Source organism: Cnephaeus nilssonii (assembly GCF_951640355.1).
Source record: "Cnephaeus nilssonii genome assembly, chromosome: 20".
Taxonomy (NCBI): domain Eukaryota; kingdom Metazoa; phylum Chordata; class Mammalia; order Chiroptera; family Vespertilionidae; genus Cnephaeus; species Cnephaeus nilssonii.
Genome location: NC_137091.1, coordinates 5410480 through 5431800, shown reverse-complemented (window position 1 = coordinate 5431800; position 21321 = coordinate 5410480). Strand labels below are relative to the sequence as shown.

Genomic DNA, 21321 nt, shown 5'->3' with positions numbered 1-21321 from the left:
CCCTCGGACATTTGTTTCATTAGGGGGAGAGCATGTAACTCCTGGTGCAGACGCCGATGCTTTATTTTTCTAACGGGGCTGCAAAGTTTTAACAGAGTGGGAGCTTTTTCTTCTTTTTTTAAGTTCTCTCGTTCTTGACATTCACAACACGCCAAAACCAATAAGCAAATAACCTACCGCTCGAAATCCATGTCAACGGCAGATCATTTAGGATTTTCTGTGTGGACACTATGGCTTTTTTTCTAATAAAAAAACAACAACAACTGCCCCCCTCCCCTCCACCCCCATTCAAGTCAGTTGACTAACCCTGGCCCATGAGGATGGAGATGGGAAACCTCAAAACGCAGGGAGCTTGAGGTCTCTCCAGTGGGTCCCAGGAGCCTGCCCGCCTCCTGCTGTACCGCCCTCCCCACGCACGCCCTCCCCAGCCATGGCTTGAGGGGTCTCGTCGGTCGCTCTCCCTTTTTCCTCCCCAGGTCCCGGGCAGTCACCAACGCCTCTTCTAATACATTTTCTAGAAAGAAGGGAGCTCGTGTGTGTGTGTGTGTGTGTGTGTGTGTGTAAGGGTAGGTGTGTGAGTGTGTGTGTGTGTGTGTAAGGGTAGGTGTGTGAGTGTGTGTGTGTGTGTAAGGGTAGGTGTGTGAGTGTGTGTGTGTGTGTAAGGGTAGGTGTGTGAGTGTGTGTGTGTGTGTGTGTAAGGGTAGGTGTGTGTGTGTGTGTGTGTGTGTGTGTGTGTAAGGGTAGGTGTGTGTGTGTGTGTGTAAGGGTAGGGGTGTGTGTGTGTGTGTAAGGGTAGGGGTGTGTGTGTGTGTGTGTGTGTAAGGGTAGGTGTGTAAGGTTGAGGGGAAATAGAGATGGTGGGGCTGCAAAGAAAAACCACTAAGAATATAAGGAAGGAAAGACACGGGATGAGAAGAGGGTGAGAGGAGGATAGTGACATGGTGGGACAAAGAAAAGCAGTTACTAAAAAACCCAGAGAGAAAGAAACACCCCAACAAGTTGCTCACAGGGGTGAATTTTGCGTGCTGGGCACAAAGCTGTACTTTGCCGTATTTTTACAATTCACTTAGAAAAAAAGCAGCGGGGAATGTGTCACCAACATGACTAATTTTGAGTTCAAAACCTTTGTGGAGTTCGCTGTCCTCATTCCAGGCGGCCACAACGCAGGAAACTCGGCTCTGGGGGTTCCCCAAAAGACTTAGAGGCACCTTAAACTTCGGAAGGAGAAAGATGGAAGGGGCAGGCGAGGCCTGGCGGGAGGGGGTGAGGTGGGGGTGGGGGTGGGGGTGGTGCGGACCCACATGGGCCTTAACATAAACCCATTTCTCCTCTCCTGCGAGCGGGGCTGAGCGTGAGGGGATGAGCGTCCCGGGATGGAAGGGCTCAGGGCCGGGGAGATGCATGGACAGGGCGGGCAGGTGCTGGTGAGAAAACGCCCGGCCCATGGTAGCTGTGAGGCCGGGACAGAAGGGGAGGGGGAGGCGGGGGTCGGGGAGGGGGGTGCAGGGACCCTGACCCTCCCACCTTTTCCTAAGGCTCCGTGGCCTCAGAGTCTGCCTGAAGACAAGCTGCTCTGGCTGGGCGGGAGGGGGTGGTGGTTAGAGGGAAAGAGACCGCTGGCCCCTCCTGGACCGCCCTCCCTCTTCGCCCTCAGACCGGGAGCGCACCCGGAGGTGGGGACCCCCTCAACGCCCCTGCGGAGGCACAGTGGGGCCGCGGGCGCCATGCACTCAGGCCTTTGGAAAGGCGGGCGGGTGAGGAGCAGGGCGCACGGTGTCAGCCGTTCCTCTAGGTGGCAGATGGCGGGTGGCCAGCGGCCCTCTCTCCGACCCCCAGCAGGTCCCCAGTCTCGGTCCTGGGATTCAGGGGCCGCTTCTGGAGAAGCACCCCAACCCTTAACAAGAAGCTCTTATTCTATGTAGGCCAGGCCCCCAGTCCACGTCGCGCCCAGCCACCTGGGAAGGTCTGGTCGCCCCTTCCCAATGAACACGCCCCCTTAGGCCCTCGGAGAACAGGAACCTGTGGCCAGAATTCGGCCTTACCCCCTGCTGTCCTCCCTGAGCAAGGGGGTGGTGTGGCGGAGGCTGGAGTGACTGGGGCGCCCAATCTGAACCCTTAAATGTCGCCCCTTAAATGTGCGCCGGCTGGCCTGGCCTCACCCGCTCTGCGCACTCAGGTTCCACCCCCTCCCCCCAGCCGGGGGAGACGCCCCCAAGTGGCCTGCGCCCCCTGGAAACTTCGAGGGGAAGGTGGTCCCATGCGTCCCCGTTAGTGGGTGCAGGGCCCCAAGCTGCAGGGGTGGGGGGTGGAGGTCACCGCCCCCCTGACAGCACCTTGCACCCCATCCGTTTGCTCACCCCAAATAGTGCCCCGGAGGAAAAACCACGTGCCCATCCCACAGGAGGGAGGGAGCAGGAATCCGATGGAATGTTGACGTTGAAATATTCAAGTGGACGCATAGATCCTTCGGGATATGGACTTTTCCTTCCAGAAACGCGTGTTTCCATGCCTACCAGACCCACGACATAAAGCGCGTGCTGGTGACCCGGCTGGGCTGTGCGGGATCAGAGGCGGATTATGTAACCCTGCGCATCGGGCCTCCGGAAAAAATACCCCAAAGCCACAGTGTCCAAGGAAGGAAAACGCAGGTCCTGCGGAAGGAAACTCACCTGGCTGGGCGCAGCCTCCAGGAATAACTCTGCGTTTTATTTTATTTTATTTCCCCTTTTCCTTGGCTGGGGATTTGCAGGAAGAGTGGCCCAACAAGTCGTAGCTATTGGGGAAAGATCTAGAGCCTCAAACTAAAAAAAAAAAAAAAAAAAAAAAAAGGAAAGAAAAAGAAAGAAAGAGAGAGAGAGAGAGAGAGAGAGAGAAAGAAAAGAGAAACCACAGGCCCATGCAAATCCGTTTCTGCCTTTTACAATTCCTTCCTTAGAGCGCGATGCACACGCACACACCCAGTTTACGGGTGTCTGGGGGAAGGTTAAATGGCACGCGGGCCCGGCCCAGGATAAATGCACTCTAAAAACACAGACACGGCATTTGGTTTGATCTGTTGCAAAAAAAAAATGTATTTGATTACTTGAGTAAAATTACAGTATCTCTGTTGTTAGTAAGTATTAAATGTTAAAGAAATCGGACCCCCCACCCCTTTCCTTTCAACTTTCCAAGAAAGTGCATGTAGCAGTCCAACAGTGTCCTTCCAGACCGAACACAACATAAACCCCCACGAGGCCTGCGCTCTCCGACCAAGAAGACGCCATTTGCTCGCGTAAGGAAACATATGTACATTTTAATGGAAGTGATATTTCTCACTCTATTCACAAGAGCATCCACATTTTTTCTCCGTCGAAGGCTGTTCAAGATGCTTTACGTAGCAGCATTGGGAAGTTCCAGCACACGTTTGCTAGGGTGAAGAGATACACCTACAAGGCAAAAATGTTACGTCTCAGTTTCCACTACCAAAACAACACTTGCATGTTCTCTAGAGAAGTCGGCGTGCTTCTTATTGTACAGAAACCTATGAACACCCAGGACGACTCAAGTAAAAAGCACAATACAAAGAGCAGTTCAGAACGGAAATGGTTAAATCTACAAAAGAAAAAAAAACAGGTTGAATTTTAGGATAAAAATTTTTTAAAAAAGGCAAAACAAACAAAAACCCCAAACCAAAAAAAAAAAAAAAAAAAAACCACGAAAAAAAACAAACCCCAAACCTTTCAAAGAACCACACTATTCAGTCTGTACGTCTTAGTCCTTTACCTTAATTCTGTTTTCGGAAGATGAGACAATGCGTTTGCTGAGAAAATGTCCCAGCAGGATCAAAGTGTACATTTATATACAGACTTTATTAGAGACCTAATGCATCACGGGGCATGGCACCCACACCGGATTCATATTAAACTGGATATAGAAAATAAGTTAATGCCAGATTAAGACCGCCTAGCAGGGCAACTTTGCAATTGCCATAAATGTTACAGCAAGTTTACAGCACTCTAGTCAATTAGTATTTAGTCCCAAATACAGAAGACCAAAGTTAACGCTTGCAATTCTGTCTGCAAAGCGAGGTTATATCGCTAATAAATAAGCTTTCTTAGAACTCTAGAAGTGGAACAAGGTACAAAAGAATGTCTTCATCATGGGGAAGTAGTTCCGAGATCTGGGGGGACCCGAGGAGGGGGGGGTGGGCCATGGGGCGAGGAGGAGGCTTGGGCGGGGAGGCCGGGGTCTCGGGCCGGCGTCGCTTTAACTGGTGACGATCTCTTTGCTGTCCTCCAGGAAGCGGGTGAAGCGGAAGCTGGCGGCGTTCTCGCTGCCGGCCATCTTCTCCAGGCCGGCCAGGGGCGCGCTGGGCTCCGAGTTCGGGAGCTTCTCGGGGTTGCCCGTCAGCCCGCTGATGGGCGAGCTGCTCCCGCTGCCCAGGCTGCCGGGCAGGGGGGCGATGCCGCCGTTCTGGATGACGGAGATCTCGTTGGCCTTCATGGCCAGCCCGTTGGAGAGCGCCGCTGCGTACTGGTTCCAGAAACTGGAGGGGTCGCCGCTGCCCGCCCTGGCCGCCAGGTCCTTCTGGAACATTTCGGGGAACTTGACGGGATTGCCCCCGAGGAATGTCATGGGGCCGTCCACGGAGAGCCGCCGGCCCCGCCGCGCGGGGGTGCTGTTCCACATGTGGGTGCCCATGTGTACCTGCACGGAGAGGGCGAGAGGAAAGGAAAAGGAAAGAGAGAAAGGAAGGGAGACGCTTAATGGCTGAATCTGTTGCAACTCCCATCCCAACAGCACTCAGCAAAGCAAGTGGCCGAAATGTCTGTTCTTATTACGCGCCAGACAGCGGACGAGGTAACGGGACCGTCCGCTCCCAAGACTGGTAATAACCGTGCGCTCCCCGCAGCCCGGGCCGCCTCTCCTGCTCCCGGCAAACGTGCCGTACTCACTCCGTTTTTATTGCCCCCGTTTAGCTTATAATGGCCTCTGGCGAGCCAGGCGGTCGCAGAGAGTGCCGATCAGGGTTAGAATTGTTATGTCCACTCTCATCGCCACGGTAAGGATTGTATCTGACACCCTTTACTCTGGGAAGAAACGTCCTTTTCAGCTGGGAAGAGAGTACCCCTCGCTGATGGCCCGTCGGAGGGCCCCGTGCACGGAGAGAAAACGCCAGAAAGCCATTATTCCTCTCGCATTACTGGCAGCGCTCTCCGGGGACATCCTCTGTCAACAGGAATATGGACACAGGGAGCCGCTCAACTGCTGCTCCAGAATGGAAGCACATTTGCTCGCTTTCCAACACATATCAGAAGGCAGTGTTGCCTCACTGATTGTCATAATGCCCGTGAGCGGAGGGCTGACGCTGCCGTGCTTGGAAAAAGAAACCGTGCCGGCCCGCGTGGCTACGAACAGGAGGTGCACGGGCCGCGGAGAGCTGCAATTATTAAGCGATCAGGGCGGCCCACAGGCCCCGTGGAGGCTTTAATCAATACCCCATGGCAACCGGGCTGTCGTCCCCGGTAGGTGAAGCCGTTCATTTGGTGCACTTAACGAGACAAGGGAGACGGGCCGCTGTTTCGCTCAGGTACCCAATGATTCGATGCACGCGACCCTCCGCCAGCTGCAGCCCGGCCTGGTCCCTGCCACGAGCCCCACCCACACAGCCGCCACTTCCCCACGAGCTGCCACACGTGTGCAGTGGGCTGCCCGGAGGGCGGGCTCTGTCCCCCGAGGGGCCTGGGCTGCTGAACCGGGGAGCATGCATTACAGACATCGACAGGCCACCTGAGAGAGGGAGGGCCGAGGGGTGGCCTGGGAGGTGCCGGCGGGCAGAGGTACCTTCAGATTGCCTTTTGTCGTGAACGCTCTCCCGCAAATAGTACAGGCGAAGGGCTTCTCGCCGGTGTGAGTCCGCTCGTGGATCTGCAGGGCGCTGGACGAGGAGAAGGTCTTGCCGCACGTGTTGCAGTAGTGCTGCTTGGGGGTCCTCCGGGGCAGGGCCGGCAGCAGCACCGGGGACGTGGCGGAGGGCCCGGGGGGGACGTGGCCGGCGGGGGGGTCCTTACTGTCCTGAGGAGGGACGTGCACGAAGCCGTTGACCTCGGTTTTGATGAGCGACGACAAGGGGTTGGCGGGGGGCATCCCCGCCGGGTTCTGACTGGGGCCAAGGCTGGAGCTGGGCTCGAAGAGCTGGGAGGGGAGGTCGCGCATCTGGTGGGTCAGCATGTGCTGCTTCAGGTTGCCCTTGGTGGAGAAGCCGCGGCTGCAGACTGTGCAAATGAAGGGTCTCTCTTTGGTATGACTCCGGTAGTGAATGTCCAAGGCACTCTGACAAGCAAACGTTTTGCCACAAATGTCGCAAGCCGTGTTCTTAAACTTGCCCCGGTCCCGGAACGGGAACAGGAGCCCCAGGGAATCTTCCTTGATGATCTTCTCCGCGTGGCTCGAGGTCAGGTCCAGAGCCCCGCCGTTCACGGGGGTGGGAGACAGGCCGTTGGCGAACTCGCCCGGGCCCGCTCTGGGCGGCTTCTCCTCGGCGCCGGGCGACTTGCGGAAGTCCGGGGCGCCGCTGGAGGGGGACAGAGCCTGCATGGAGGAGGTGGACTCGGAGATGGCCGGGCTGCCCGCGCTCTGGCTCTCCACGTCGCCCCCCAAGGAGGACGAGTCGTTGGTCAGGACGTCGCCCTCGACCGAGCCGTTCTCCACGGCCTTCAGGCTGGCCTGCAGCTGCTCGGCCAGGCCGGCGTTGATCATCTTCATCTGGTTCTCCAAGGCGGCGATGCTGGACACCTCCAGGGGCAGCGGCGAGGACGACAGGCTGTCCTGGGAGGCGTCCGCCGACCTGGGCGTGTCGGGGATGCTGCCCTCGGGACAGTCGTCCATGTTTTCGTCGGAGAAGTTGTCCACGTCGTCGAAGTTCTTCTCGTCGAAGGAGCCGGTGTCGGAGCCCATGGACTCGGGGTAGCCGTCGGGCACGGGCGTGTTGGGGATCTGGCCGCCCATGTGCATGCGGATGTGCTGCTGCAGGACCACGGCGTTGGTGAACTTCTTCTGGCAGATGGGGCAGGAGTGCTGCACGCGCAGCGGGGGCACGGCGCGGTGCACGCTGTAGTGGGTCTTGAGGTTGCCCTTGGTGGTGAAGGCGCGCCCGCAGACCTTGCACTTGAAGGGCCGCTCCCCGGTGTGCGTGCGGTAGTGCATCTTGAGGGCGCTCTGGCAGCTCAGCACGCGGTGGCAGATGACGCACTCGTTGGGGTCCGCCGCCTTCCTGTCGATGTTCTCCACCAGCTGCTGCAGCTTGGACGTCTCGGAGGCCGGCGTGGAGTCCAAGAGGCCCCCGAAAGGAAAGTTGGCCTTGAACTGCTCGGACATGAGCGGCAGCAGAGGGTTGGTGAACGCGGCGGCGCCGGGCGGGCCGCCGTCCGCCGTCGGGGAGCTCAGGGCGCCGCTGCCCGCCGCTGGGGCGGAGCCGGCGACCACGCCGCTCTCTTCGCTTTTGCCACCGGAGGGCGGCCCCGTGGACCCCTCGGCTTCCTCCGGGAGCCCACCCGGGTTTCTTGGGGCTGGCTCGGGGGCCCCAGAGTCGCTTTTGACAGAGCCCGGGGGGCTGGCGGAGGAGCGGCTGATGGGGATGGGGGCCGGCTCCTCGGTCTTGATGAAAGGGGTGAGGCTGGGGAGGGTGGGGGGCAGCGGCAGGCCCACCGACGTGGTGAGGGTGGGCAGGACGGGCTTGGTGTCCAGCCAGCTGGTGACGGGCTTTTCGGGGGGGATGGACATGCCGTAGGGGATGCCGGTGCTGGTGGGGATGTTGTCCAGGTGCTCGGGCACGGGGTAGGGGTTCATCTGGATGTGGGGGTACTTCTCCTTGTGGCGCTGGAAGTGGACCTTGAGGTTGCCCTTGGTGGAGAACCTGTTCCCGCAGATGTTGCACTTGAAGGGCCGCTCGCCCGTGTGGGAGCGCAGGTGGATCTGCAAGGCACTGTCGCTGCCGAAGACCTTGGCGCAGAACCTGCACTTGTGTTTGAAGAACGCCTCGTCCGAAGCGCTCTTGGCCTCGAAGGCCGCGACGCCGGGCGGCTTGCTCTTCCTTTGCTGGGCCAAGGCCGACAAGGGGTTCAGGTCCTCGGCGGTCGTGCCCACGTTGGGCAGAGGGCTGGGGAACACGGCGCTGGCGGGGGCCGGCTGAGGTAGAAGTGGATTGGACACGGGGCTTAACAAGCTGCTTATTGCGAAAGCTGGTGAGGAGGCCGCCGAGACCACCGCGGGGCTGCCGGCGTGGGAGGAGCCGGCGCCCGGGGCCGCCCTCTCCGAGGACGGGGTGGTCGCCGCCGTGGCCAAGATGCTCACGTGGGGAGAAGCGCTGCCGTGGGGTGGGACGATGGTGTGGCCAGGGCCGCTCTGAGGTAGCTGGGCCGGGGGCAACTGCTTCAGGCCGCCGATGCTGGCCGACTGGCTGGCCAGGCTCTGCGCTAACCCGGCGGCAGCTGCCAGCTGCTGGGACAAATGGGAGCTCAGCGTGGACAAGGGGTTGGCAGATGTTCGCAAAGGACCTTGGGAGGGACCCGACGTTGGCAAGTCTGCGTTCTGCGAGGCCAGCAGCAGGATCTGGTGGCGGATCTGCTCGATCAGCTGCAGCTGGTGGATCTGCTGCTGCTGCAGCGCCAGGAGCTGCTCCATGAGCGCGGGCACGGCCGGCTTGGCCCCCGCCGCCCCCCCGCCCCGCGCCTCCTGCGAGAACTGGGCCACGGCCACCTTGGTGCTCTGCAGGTTCTCGATGATGACGTTGCTGTTGATCACGGAGAAGCTGCCCAGCGCCGCCAGGTCCCCGGGCTGAGGTAGAGAGGTTGTGATCGCTGAGGTACCCGTGGAGGAGCCGCCGGGGCCGCCGCCGGCGTGGCTGCCGCTGGGAGGGCCGCCGCCGCCGCCCTGGTCGGCCCCCGGGGCCTCCACCTCCATGGACCCGTCCCCGTCCCCGTCCGGCCCGCGGGGTTCCGGGAGCTCGCCACCGTCCCCTCGATCTGTTTTGCTAGGCGTGTCATTCACGTGTTCCCCGGGGGTCTCGGGAGGGGGGCTGGGGGAGAAGGTGCCGGGCGGGGAGGCGGGGCTCTCGCTGACGATCAGCACGAGCTGGTTCTTGGTGCAGTTCTTCTTGTGGAGCAGGAGGTCCGACAGCTCGAAGAACTCGGCGCAGCACCGGCCGCACACGTGGGCGTCCTTGCTCTTGGTGCGGTGGCGGGGCTGTTCCTTCTCCGCGTGTCCTGCCAACACCAAAGGGAGCGGGTTAGGAAGGAAGCCGGGCGCCGTCCCCTGGGACCTCAAACCCGAGACAGAGGTGGTCGGTCCATCGCGGGGCTACCTGCGAGCTCGAAACCGCGGCCCCTGCCGACACCCAGCCACCAGGACCTCCGGACGTCCGCACGGCGCTGTAAGGACGCTGGCGGCGTCCCTAGCCATCTGGCACCTCCGAGGGCCACGGCCTTCAGACAATCCATCAAAACAGAAGCTACGACGGCCCGAAGACAGGGCGCCTGATGCCATCCCGTAGCGCAGCATCGATCGCCAATCCCTCACACGCCGGACCGTCCACTCACCCGGGGAGGGCCCCGCGGCCCCTCGGAGGACCTACTAGGCCCCGGCGCTCCTGTCAACCTTATTCCTTTTCACCCGGTGCCAACATACCTGTGACAGGTGGTTCTGTCACTAAACTCCTCTGTAGCCGTTCGGGTTCCAGTCAGCGGTTGACAAGGAGACAAGAAATGCATAGCACCCACCCGCCGACGGACAACCTGGGACTCACCTGCCTGCCCCCACCCAGAGCCCCAGCTCAGCCAGATCCGTGACAAACACTCTGTGGTCGTGCCCGCAACAAATCCTCCACACAACCGGGTAGAAAAGAGAAAGCAACACACACACATGCACACACACACACACACGCACGCACACGCACACGCAACGAAGAGAAGCCCAAGGATCAGAACCCGCGACAAGTCCCGCCTGGCATCTGTGTATCACCCCGTGGCACACTGAGCTTTAAAATTAAAGCAAGGACTATCCATCATGAGGCCCCCCGTGTGGCCACACTGCGCCTCAAACATTTCACCCAAAGGGCTCTTTCTATCTCCAAAGCTGGTGGAGATTTACATTTCTGATTAAACATCAACTTCAAGAAAGATGTGCTTGAAGGGGGACCGGGGAGAAACAATTCCTGGTTTTAAGAGTTTGGAGACGCTTTGCCTCTCTCCTGGTCTAAATGCCTTGGGGGGAAACACACACACACACACACACACACACACACACACACACACACACACACACAGTTTGCGCTTCCCTGTTACCAATTGTTGAACAGATTGTCCTGGACCTTTCAGTATCAAAAAAATCCCCTTTATTTCATGTGCATCTCCACCGGTTGCTCAGATTTCTTCTCACTCAGATCCATTTGTAAATTCAACATAAAACTCTCCAACGGGAAGCGCCTGTCCTATTCACAGGCCGGCCGGCATCCCATTGTCTCCCATCACGGGGAACACCAACTTCGGCTGTACGAATGGTGTGTGGCCATCTCCGGGGGCTGGGGAAACTGTTTAATTCAAGGATTACCTCCCTGCATGCTTTTCTGCCGAACGGAGTCAGATAATAGTCAGTTTCCATGACTTCCAAATTGAATCCCCCAGAAAACTTGCAGGGAGGGAGGGAGGGAGAGAGAGAAAGAGAGAGAGAGAGAGAGGCTAATTGTGAATCTGAATAAACGCAAAATCAAAATGCTTTTTCAGTAAACTCAGAGTCAACTCCAAAGAGCCAGCCGTTTGCCTTTTTTTTTGTAGTGAACATACAAAAAAAAAAAAAAAAAAAAAAAGGGCTTGAGCGGTTTGGCATTCCAGAAAACATAATTAATACCTAAATACTAAACTTCTGAAAACGCCTCGAGTCTATTGGCCTTCAGTGATGCGGAGTTGGTCAGAAGCCCTGCTCAAGGAAACCAAATGTGTGCGCACTTTATTCCCGGAGAGTGTTATTTGAGGAGCTAAGTTACACTTAACACGCTGGCTTCCCTAATTCCCATCTTTTAATCTCCACGAGGGTAGGGTGCAAAATGCATTAACAATACCCAGCACATCTTAGTGGTGGCAGCGAACACCAATAATGACTCTGTTTTAATTTAATGTCTAATCATCCTAATTGGCCACGGATTCCTGTGCACATTCGAGGTGCCGTTTTAAGCAGTTTTTTTTCTCTCTCTCCATCCCTGCCTTAAAATAATGTAAACAAAATATTAAACGAATTTTGCTCAAGTTATGTTGCTTAACTTGGGACAAAAATAATGTGACAAAAAATTTCTTAGTATTTTGACAACCAGTTTTAAATGACGCATCCATTTCGGATGCTTATTTTAAACGAGGAAATGCAGTTCCTAATATATTCAACAGAAATGTTATTTCCTTCTCTTTGCACATTTCCATATGTAATGGTTATGTTTCCATCTACTTTTACAGCCAATTATGAAGGAACAAAAGCTATTCTGTTTGTTCACACATTTTCAACAAAATGCATTAAAACTATTATGTCAGCATGTTCTATTAAGCTCTGCATTCAGTGGAAAATACTTTTCAACCAGCTCACATTTATCAAAACATAAAGCCACTTTAAAACACAGTTTTGCTTGGTCAGCTGGGCTTAGACAAATAATGACAGATTCAGAACTAAATAACTAGCAAGGGAAATCAGAAAACTGACTCCATCAATTGTACACATTACAATGTCGTCGCTTCAAATATTTAGCACATCTGTGCTCACGATTAAAGGGCATTTTAATTCTTTGTAACTTGCAAACATCTGATATTCTCATAATATCGAGAGAAAATAAAAAGAAGGTTACTTTACAGGACTTTAGCCGGTCATTACTTCCTTTCCTGGGCTCGAGTTCTACATTGGTGCTGCTGTGAGATTTACTTGAGAATGTTCAAGTTTTTCAACCTGAACAGTTTTATATTTAAGATGGTGCTAAACGGGACGGGAGATGGGAGACGCTGAAAATAAATGCCTGCTGGCGGTGAAGAAAGAGGCTGTGTTAAAGAGCTGCTCAGACTTTAGCTTGGGTTTTCGCAACATTTTAATAATCTGACATTTGATCTCCCTTGGAGAGGCAACTAATTTAATTTCCTGATGTTTATGAACACCGAAAAAAAATTTTTTTTCTGGTATCTATTTTGATTTATTTCAAAAGCAGGTGTCGCTACACTGTAATAGTTCTTAACTTTAAATCCATCTGCATTCTGAACACAATTCCAATAAAACACGAGGACTAGTTTGAATCTTGAACTACTAAAGGGGATAGTTTAAGTCGAAATAAGATACACACACACACACACACACACACAAACTAACATGCTCTAATTCATTTTTCCAACTGTCTGCTACCTCGTATCTCTAAATAATCTGTTACAGAATTGCAACTGGTGACCCCATTAGAGTAAATACAGTTGCCTTGTCCCCCGTGCTGTGGTGAAAATGACATGCCAGCCCCTTTGCTATGGATTTTGCATGCAAATTAATCTAATTTTGTAATCCTGGTCAGACAGGAAGATTCAAGAAGGAGTCGTGTTTTTTTTTAAGTATGGACACACACAAAAATATCTGGAATTTTCTGGTGTGTTTTTTTTTTGGGGGGGGGGCGGGGGGTGAGGGGAGAGAAGGAAGGGTGAACTTATATAGCTCCATCCAATGTATACTAAAATCCCACATGTTTTTTCTTGTTATACTACGTAGGTACTTGCTGCCCAATTCCAATGTGCCAGTTTTTCCTCATCTGAACCAAACACTGCAGCATAGGAGGCAGAAAATTGAAGTGTTCCAGGATATCTGTCTACCGAGAACACAAAAATAAAACTATGTCCCACACAGAAAGGGCTAGCCAGCCAGGGTAAAAACAAAAACAAAAACCCAAACCAAACAACACAGCATTCGGCCACGCTTGGTTTTCTTCTCGGAGCCCCTCAGAAAGCGCACCCCCTGCCCGCCCCCCCCCACCCCCCCCCCCCCCCGCCCCGCGCTCCAGGTCACTCTAACAGCCTCTTCCTTTTGCGTGGGCCAGTCGCGAACATTTTTGATGGGTTGGTCTTTTTTTTTTTTAATGGTTGGCACAGACCTGGGAAAAGCCTGAACCTAAATGTCCAGCTTCAAATTCCCAAGAAACGGAAAACACGGCCACAGAGGCTGTGTGCGTTTTCCGTCCGCCTTCAGTGTCCGCTCGGTAAGAGACCGCAGGACACGTTTCCCGGCACCTTCCAAGTTCCCTGGGTGTTCTGCCCGGGACCAGGCTGTCTGGCGTGAAAGAATACAAGTGAAATCTTTGCGGGGGGGGGAAGCAACAGGACGCTCCTTTTAAAAACCGGGACCCGAGCCCACGCAAGGCACGCGAGGAGTGGGGAGGGGGAAAACGCCGTCCCCTTGGCGGCATCAAACTGAACACTAGATGGGGTTCCAGTTGCGAGGGTTTGTTCAGAAACTTCTTTGTGGCTTTGCTCTTCCAGTGACGCGGAAAAGAGAGACTCCTTAAGGCGAGATCTAAACTTTGGCTACGTAAACATTGGCAGAGGCACCAGAAACTAAATCCCTGTTGTTTGAGGGTAAAACGGAGCGATGGGAATGACCTGTCAATCTTCCCCTTTGGGGGTCTGGCATCCGGGGGAATAAGGTTAGGAAAAGAAGCCAAGCTGATAAGGTGAAACTAAAATAAACGACCCACTTCCTGCTAAGTGACCAGCAAGGCTCAATTTGGGGGTCACTGGGAAGATACCGGAGGACATATTATGACCTGGACCTTGTCACCTCTGCATGGGAGGGGGCTGGCAAAGGTTAACACAGCCCCCACACGTCTAGGTTTTCTCAAGCCTGGCCCACAAACGTGATGGCTCTGCTGTGGGGGAGGGGTGGGGGAGTTTTAGGGTAATGGAAGGCCTCCTGGGCTAACCTGCCCAATTGCTTCAGTTTGGGCACTCAAAAGACTACTGGGGAGACCCGGCCAGCTAGGGAGCTGCTGCAGGCAATGTCTTAGAAAAACCGAATTAGGAATGGAGCTTGGCTTCCAACAATTTCAAAAAACTGAGGGGGTGACTCATCTACCAATTTCTTCCCCAGGTTCCCAGGAAGGTTTCCACATTAGAAAACAGAAACAAGAAAAAACAAAAACCACAGGTAGGAAGGAGTCTGCCTTCGAAAGGACGGTTGGCAGAGACATGGAGAAAAATGGAATGAAGTCCCCCAAGCGTGACCCGTCAACTGGACTAGAAACGACGGGAGGAACTGGATGTAAAATAAACCCCCAGACGTTCAGCGTCACAAAGTTCACCGTCACACACACCGTCTCCCAGGCCTCTGCTGGCGTGTTCATCTTTAACATTTTAGGGAGTCTGTGCTGCCCCCCCAAGCCGCTAACAGTTTGCATTTCTTCACCCAGAATCTCCCCTGATGCCACCAACTTAAACACAGGCCCGATTAGCCATAAATTCTTTTGCAAAGGCCTTATCTTGCAGGTGTTGTTTTTTTGTTTTGTTATTTGTTTTGTTTTTAAACCACACCAATTCATTATAGCTCTCTCTAACCTTGTGGGCCCAGAAATCAATGTGCAGCCATTGAGCTGCTCACGACGAGGAAATTACTTTGGTAAATAATAGAATTGCATTATTAATATAAATAGGAGGATTTTTATGCTACTTTACATGACAGTCAATGTTTTATCTGCAGTTCATGATGGTTTTTTATCTTTCTTCCAATGGTATCTCTTCCTTGGGAAAAGCAAAACAAGAACCTCTAAGCACCAAAATTCTTTCTTACTCAATGAATGGAGTATGAATGGGCCATCCATGTAGTTACAGGAATCTTAAAAACACCACCCAAGGAAGAAAAACCTACCACACACACACACACACATGAAATCGACATTTCTGGTAAAAACCCACATAGAAGAAAATCATTAGATTCCAACACTCCCTTCCCTCAGAATTACTTATCTCGGTAAATACTTTCTGCAACGCAGTCATCTTCCTACAAGCAGCTCAAGACTTGTTGAATATCACCCACGAGACAAATCCTATTTGCCATCATCTTGGTTTCAGAAGAGACAGAAAAATGCCCAGGTTTCTCTGAGGGGGTCCTGGTCCCTCCGCCTCACGGAAATAGAATTAAAAGGTGAACACTGTAAGATTGACCAAAATAATCTTGTTTTCTTGAACTTGTTCCAATGAAGTTATTCGTGTGGCTGTCCAGCATGACTCGGGGTTTCTTTGTATGCGCGCACACGCGCGCACACGCACACACACAGACATGCAAACACATACATGCATGGCACACAGTACTGGCCCCGGCTGCCCACAACCTGGGGAGTCGCTTGGCTACTGGAAGTGGGGTCCACACACGTTTGTAGGTCCCACTCTAGGCAGAAGTCCTAAAAAGTGGAAGGACCAGCGTGGGACCCGAGCATGGGGGCTAGGTTTAAAGGTGGGATGGACCTTCCATATTTCATGTGGCATCCTGGGAGACCATTTCAAGATAGAAGAAAAAGGAACCACGTTATTCTTTTATTAACAAAAAACAAAAACAAAAAACCCAACTAGAGCCCTTACACAGAAAACCCCCAAACTAACAAGTGCTTGACGGGTGTGTGTCTGTGTGTGTGTGTCTGTGTGGGTGTGGGATCGAGATGGCTACTCTTCTGTGGGCCCGGCGGTGGCTTTTCGAAGGGAACTTTGAGATGTGTCACAAACTCTTGGCTCCGTGTCCCTCGCCCGGGGCCCCAAAGCAGCAGCCGCGGCCTGTGCAGGGCCCTCCTGTGCGGCAGACCCGGAGGAGGATTAGCTGTGTACTAATATTATTACAACACACTAAATCCTGTAACCCTCTTACAGGCTCTACCCTGTGGGCAGCCTCTCCCCAACTTATTGTTCAGCCATGTGAGAACAGCCACCACCTAAACCCATTTACTGCCCCGGAGAAAGGGGGGGGGAAGGTGAGAAAGGGCCCCCGTTTACAGCTTCTTAGGACAATGAAGCCGCAGCTTTGGGGATAAAAAGAGAAAAAAAAAAAAAAGAAAGAAAAGAAAAGGAAGAAAAAAGAAAGAAAAAAGAAAAGGAAACTTGACTCAGTGACTTAATGAACTTACCTCTAAGCTCAAATAAACTAAAAAAAGTCCTAATAAATAATAATGGGAAGAGGCAGCGGACCCCTTTCATGCCTGGCTTTATGGGAAGCCCTCACCATTAAACGTTCAGGGTTCCGAAAGGCGACAGGCAGCCAACCGCCAGGCTAGCCCCGGTTCTCCCCGCCGAACCCCGAGTGTAATTTCTTTCTCTTTTTTTGTGTGTGGAAAATGTAGAAAACCTACACAGATTTACCAAAAAAGACCAAAAACTCTCCCTGCTCCTCCGGGCTGGCGGGGTGTTGTCTCTACACGTTGTCAGATGCACCGGTGGGCCGGCGGCGCGGAGGGACGGTCCCCCCAAACTTTAGGGAAGAGGAGTGGGGGCGAGGACAGAGAAACCAGCTGAGAAAACCCGGAAAAATATTCGCCGCAGCTGCTGCGGCCTGGGGTCACTTCACCTCCACTGACCTCCCAGACCCGGCTTCCCCGGGGCTGGAAAGCGGGGTTCGGGGACTCTTCTCAGGGGGGACTGAGAAACCCCAGAGACTTTGGGTAAGGTTTGCCGCTGGAGGAAGGACTGGGGTCGGGGGACAAATATATAGGAAATCATTTTCTTGATCGGCCTCAGTGCTCCCCGGTTTCTTACAGGCCCCCCCCCCCATGCCAGGGGTGCTGTGTCCCGACTGCCAGGTGGGGTGCAGGGAGCGGGCGTCCCCCGGCCTCCCGGCGCGGGTCCCTGCGCCCCAACCTCTCAGGAGAAGCAGGCCTCTGGGGACGGACCCGGAGCCTGGGGCCCGGGCGGCCCAGAGTGCAGGGGACAGAGGTGCGATCGAGGGCAGCTTCGGAAGCCCGTGGGGATCCAGCTCCCGCCTGCACACCCCAAAAGGCCGCCCGGACGTGAGCGTCCCGCCAGACACCCGGCTCGTCCCGGAGGCGGCCCCTCGTCCGCCCCCAGCGCGCCCGCCCGGAGCTGAGCCGGCGCCGCTCCATCGCCTCGGGCGCGCGGCCTGGGAGCCGGGAGGCCCCGAAAGCGAAACACCTCCAGGGACCAGAAGCGACTCGCGGTGTCCTCCGTCCGTCCCCCAAGCGGCCTGCCGACCGCTCCCCTCTCGGCTGCGGCTCCCGGACACAAACTTTGTCCCGGACTCGTCCTTCCCTGCGGGACCCGCAGCGGCCGCCTCCGTGGGGGAAGGCGAGTGCGTCGGTTTCAGGGGCCTCTCCTCGGGCTACGGGAGACCTCGGGCTCCGGGAGGACGGGGACCAGGGTCCTCGGGGGGCGCACGCCGGACGGAAAGCTCTCTTGGGGTGGGGGTGCATGTGTTGGGAGGAAAATGCGGGAATCCACTCGGGCAGCCGGACCCTGTCCTCGGGCCGCCCGCACTATCCCGGGAGCGACCGGCAGCTGAGCGCCTCTTCACCCCGCCGCGACCCCAGCGAGTCCGGCGCGGGCGCCCCGACGCAGGACCCCATCTTCTAGCAGCTCCGAACCCCCAAAGGCACCCGGGAGGCGGCGCAGGCCCAGGTGAAGCGTGAGGGGTGGCGCGGGAGCTCCCCAGCTCGGAGTTGGGCGCGGAGCGCGGAGTCAACTTTCTTCCCGCCGGCAGCAGGGCCCGGCGCGGAGGCCTGGCCGGGGCCCCCGGGCGCCGCGCGGGGAGCGCAGGAGCCCCGCACGGCCGGCGCGGAGGGCCTCGGGCCGCCCTCGCGCCCCGCCGGACCCGGCCGCCGACAGGCGGGTCCCGGGCTCCGCTCCCCGGAAAAGCCGGGACGGAGGAGCCAGGCCGGCGCGCCCTCTCTCCTCCCCCGCGAGGACCCAGCAACTCCGGAAAGATCCCGCCGGGAGCGGTGTTTGCCTTCCCGGGGCGGCGGGAAGCCCGCCGAAGGCAAATGGAAAATTGAAAAGAAAAAAGAAAACGCGCCGAGTCGCCCGGGAGAGCGGGGCCGCGGCGGCGGCGGCGGCGATGGGTGCGGGGCCCCGCCGCGTGTGCGTGGGCCCGGGTGTGCGTGAGTGTGAGTGCGTGTGTGTGCGCGTGTGTCCACGGCGCGGGCCGGAGCACTCACCATCTCGCCGGGGGGAGCGAGGCCACTTCGGGGTCGGATTGGAAATGTTGAGGCTTCGCTTGCTTCCTCCGCGACATGCTGGCTCAAACATCAGCTGGGGCAGAATAAAAAATTACTAAAAAAAAATCTTCTCAAAATTACGGAAATCGAGCGGCGGCGGCGGCGGCGGCTCCCCCCGCCCGCCGGCCCGCCCGCCCCCTCCCCGGCTCCCCGGCCGCGGGCGCAGCGCGCATGTGTCCTGCTATAATTATGATTATCAATAATGCATTGCGATTAATCATAGAGGGGCTCTTTGAAAGGCGATTGGCACCCGGCCAGCGCTATTCAAACCCGCTCGCCTTAATCAATTAGTTCGTGATTTGCTGCAGACCCCTGTCTCTCCGCGCGCTGGCCCAATAAGCCGGCCGCGGGGCGGCTCTGCGCGCCGCGCCGCCGACACTCGGTTAACCCTCTTCGCGGCCGCCGGGGACTCCGCGGCCCGGCCGCCGGGGGCCGGCCTCCTCGCCTCGCCTCAGCGCCCTGGGCGCCCGGGCCCGCGGCCCCCTCCCTCCACCGCCTCTCCCCGCCCCCCCATCCCAGGCTGGGCCGACCCAAATTAGCATGCCCTCCCCGGAATGAAGCCTCCCGGGCGGGGGTGGGGCCGGGCGGCGGGGGCTGGGGACCCGGCTGCGGGCGCGCGAACTTCCCAACTCCGGCGCTAGGCGTGCCGGCTCGCGGGGGGAGGGAGTCCCGTGGCGGGATTGGTGGGGGTTGAAGTCCCGTTCCGTGAGTGTTCCTTCGTTTCTTTAAGAGCCACCAGAAAGCAGCCCACCCCCACACCCATAAAAAAATAAGCGAGTGGGGAAGAGCCAGCCCCACGCCGGTCCGCCTCCCGCCCGCGGCCCAGCCTCCCGCCCGCTCGCCGCCGCGCTCAGCGCTCCTTCGCCCCGAGTTCTCCAGCCCCAGGATCCCGGGCTCGCGGGGTGCGCAGAAGAGGACCAGGAAAGGTTTGGGAACGTGATGGGTTTGGGGGGCGGGGGGAGGGGCAGCTCTCCCGGCACCCCGATTCTCCTCCAAGAGCCCCGATCCTCCAGCCTCTCGCTGGCTCCCTCGATCCCTTTCTCTACCTCGGACATTCCCAGGACAATTAGGGCTGAAGTTTTCGGGAGCAGCAGCCCCGAGCCCGTGGGATAAGGGGCGGCCCGGCTCCGCCCAGGAACCCTCCCGACCTTCCCCCCCCGCCTGCCCCGGTTGGCTACAGGGCGCGTCACTCCGCGGGGAGGCGGCGGCGGCGGTGGCGCCGCCGAGCCCGGGGCGGGTGGAGAGCTGGGACCGGCCTGGGATCCGAGTTCAGCTCCAGCCGGGGGGAGGGGAGGGGCCGCCGCTGACCCTGCACGCGGCCACCCGCCCCTGGCCGCGGGAGGCGCGGCCCAGCCTGGCCGAGTCCAGGGCCGGACCAGTCCCCAGGACCCCTGGGCTCTCCGCCTGGGGGTGGGGGGGGCGCACCCAGGCTCCTGGCGACGAGGTGGCCGCGCCGAGTCGGGAGTGAGTGAGCGGCGGGGAGGGTCCCTGTCCGCAGCTGTCTGGCCCCGAGGAAGCTCGCCTGCACCTCGGGCACTTGCCAGGCGCGGCACCCAAACTTTTCGAACGAGCTCCATCTCCCCAGGCGGGGAGGCCGCCTCCCTGCCCACGCCCCAGAGCCCCGAGTCGGGAGCCCGGGCCCCGCACTCCCTCCGCTGGGCTCGGGCGCCTGCGAACCTGACGCTCCGTCCTCGGCTCAGCCCGGCTCTTCCCCTCGCGCCTCGGGGTCTCCTCGCTCCAGGGCTCCCGCAGTCCTGTGCCCGAAGGACAAACTAAACTTTGGCTGAGTGATGGGGAGGCGGGGTGGGGGGTGTTGCAGATACACAATCCCTACCCTATCTCGCGATCGGGAAAGGAGAGGGCTCATAAGGACGCCCCAATTCTTGAGCGCCCTTGAGTCTGGCTAGCGCCACAGTCGGTTCGTGCGAAGTGGGCACCGATCTTCCGAGTAGGGTTTCGGGTACACTGGGCCCTCCGCGCGCTCCCCCAAATGACTCGTTTTCTCTTAGTTTCTTTGGCCTATTATTATTTTTTAAAATCTCAATATTTTGTGTGATGGTGAATGTTTGTTTTCCTCTTGCCGACACCCATTTTTTAAATCATAACTTCTTTCTCCTTGTTTGCCCTTCCCTCCCCTTTTTCTCTTGTCCCTCTTATTTTTTCCTCTCTCTGCCCTCGCTCGGTCCCCCCCCCCCCCCCCCCACACACACACCCTCCACCCCGCTCTCCCTCTCTCCCCAGGTCCTGTTGGTTACCATAGATTTTGATAAAAAGACAAACGCAGCTCTCGCGGGGCTGATGTTGAAGAATGAAGATAATAATGTTTCCATAGGTGGTGCTTCAAATGCCATTATTTCTCACTGAATATTTAAAGAGATCCCTCAGCCAAGATGGATCTCCGCGCTCCTGGGCGGCGAGCGGCTCGCCTACCCCAGGCCCCCGGGAGAGCGCGCGGAAGCACGTGTAAACCCCGCGCCCACCCTCCCTGCAAACGGTGGTCGTCCCGGACGCACCAGCCCGCACGCTCCCGGCGCTCCCGCGCGTCCTCCTGCCCTTGCACCCTGTTTCTCCTCCCCAGCCCGCCTCCGGAGCCGCCCGCATCCCTCTCCAGCAATCTTGGCGTCTTGCAAGCCCGGGCCTCAGGGCACCGCGCGCTGCCAGGAACCCAGCGGCGCCGACGGGCCCGCCAACCCTCCTGTCCCGGACGCGCGGCGCAGCGCGCGCTGCAGGACGCTCCCGGGAATGGCTTCCCACGTGTTGGTGACTGGCTCTGTGTGTGATGAAGGAAGAGGGGGTCTTTCCCTCCCCCCCGAAACAAACAACCAAACGAATGCACACGCAACATCGGCTTCGTGACGTTTGGTTTGAAATAGGCGCGCAGAGACCGACCGAGTGGGGCGATTCAAACTTTCGTAACTTTTTTCGTTCTTCCCCGTCCTCGACGGTGCAGAGGCGGGCGCCCGGCTCCGTGCGCGGCTTCTCCCGCTAATTTCTTGTTTGTTTTCCTTTGCTCCGCGGCCGGGAGAGAGGAGAGGGGAGCGGGGCTGGGGGGTGCGGGGGAGGGGGGGAGAGGGAGGGGGAGG

General features: G+C 57.2%; 1 protein-coding gene across 1 annotated transcript; it reads right to left on the bottom strand.

Moving 5' to 3' along the window:
* Positions 1–2945: 2945 nt before the first annotated feature.
* On the bottom strand, positions 2946–19183 carry SALL1 (spalt like transcription factor 1). Its single transcript, XM_079759897.1, is given in 4 exon segments — positions 2946–4686; positions 5824–9242; positions 18179–18197; positions 18199–19183. Coding segments are annotated over 4 exon segments (3936 nt in total). The 5' UTR covers positions 18256–19183; the 3' UTR covers positions 2946–4245.
* Positions 19184–21321: the final 2138 nt, after the last annotated feature.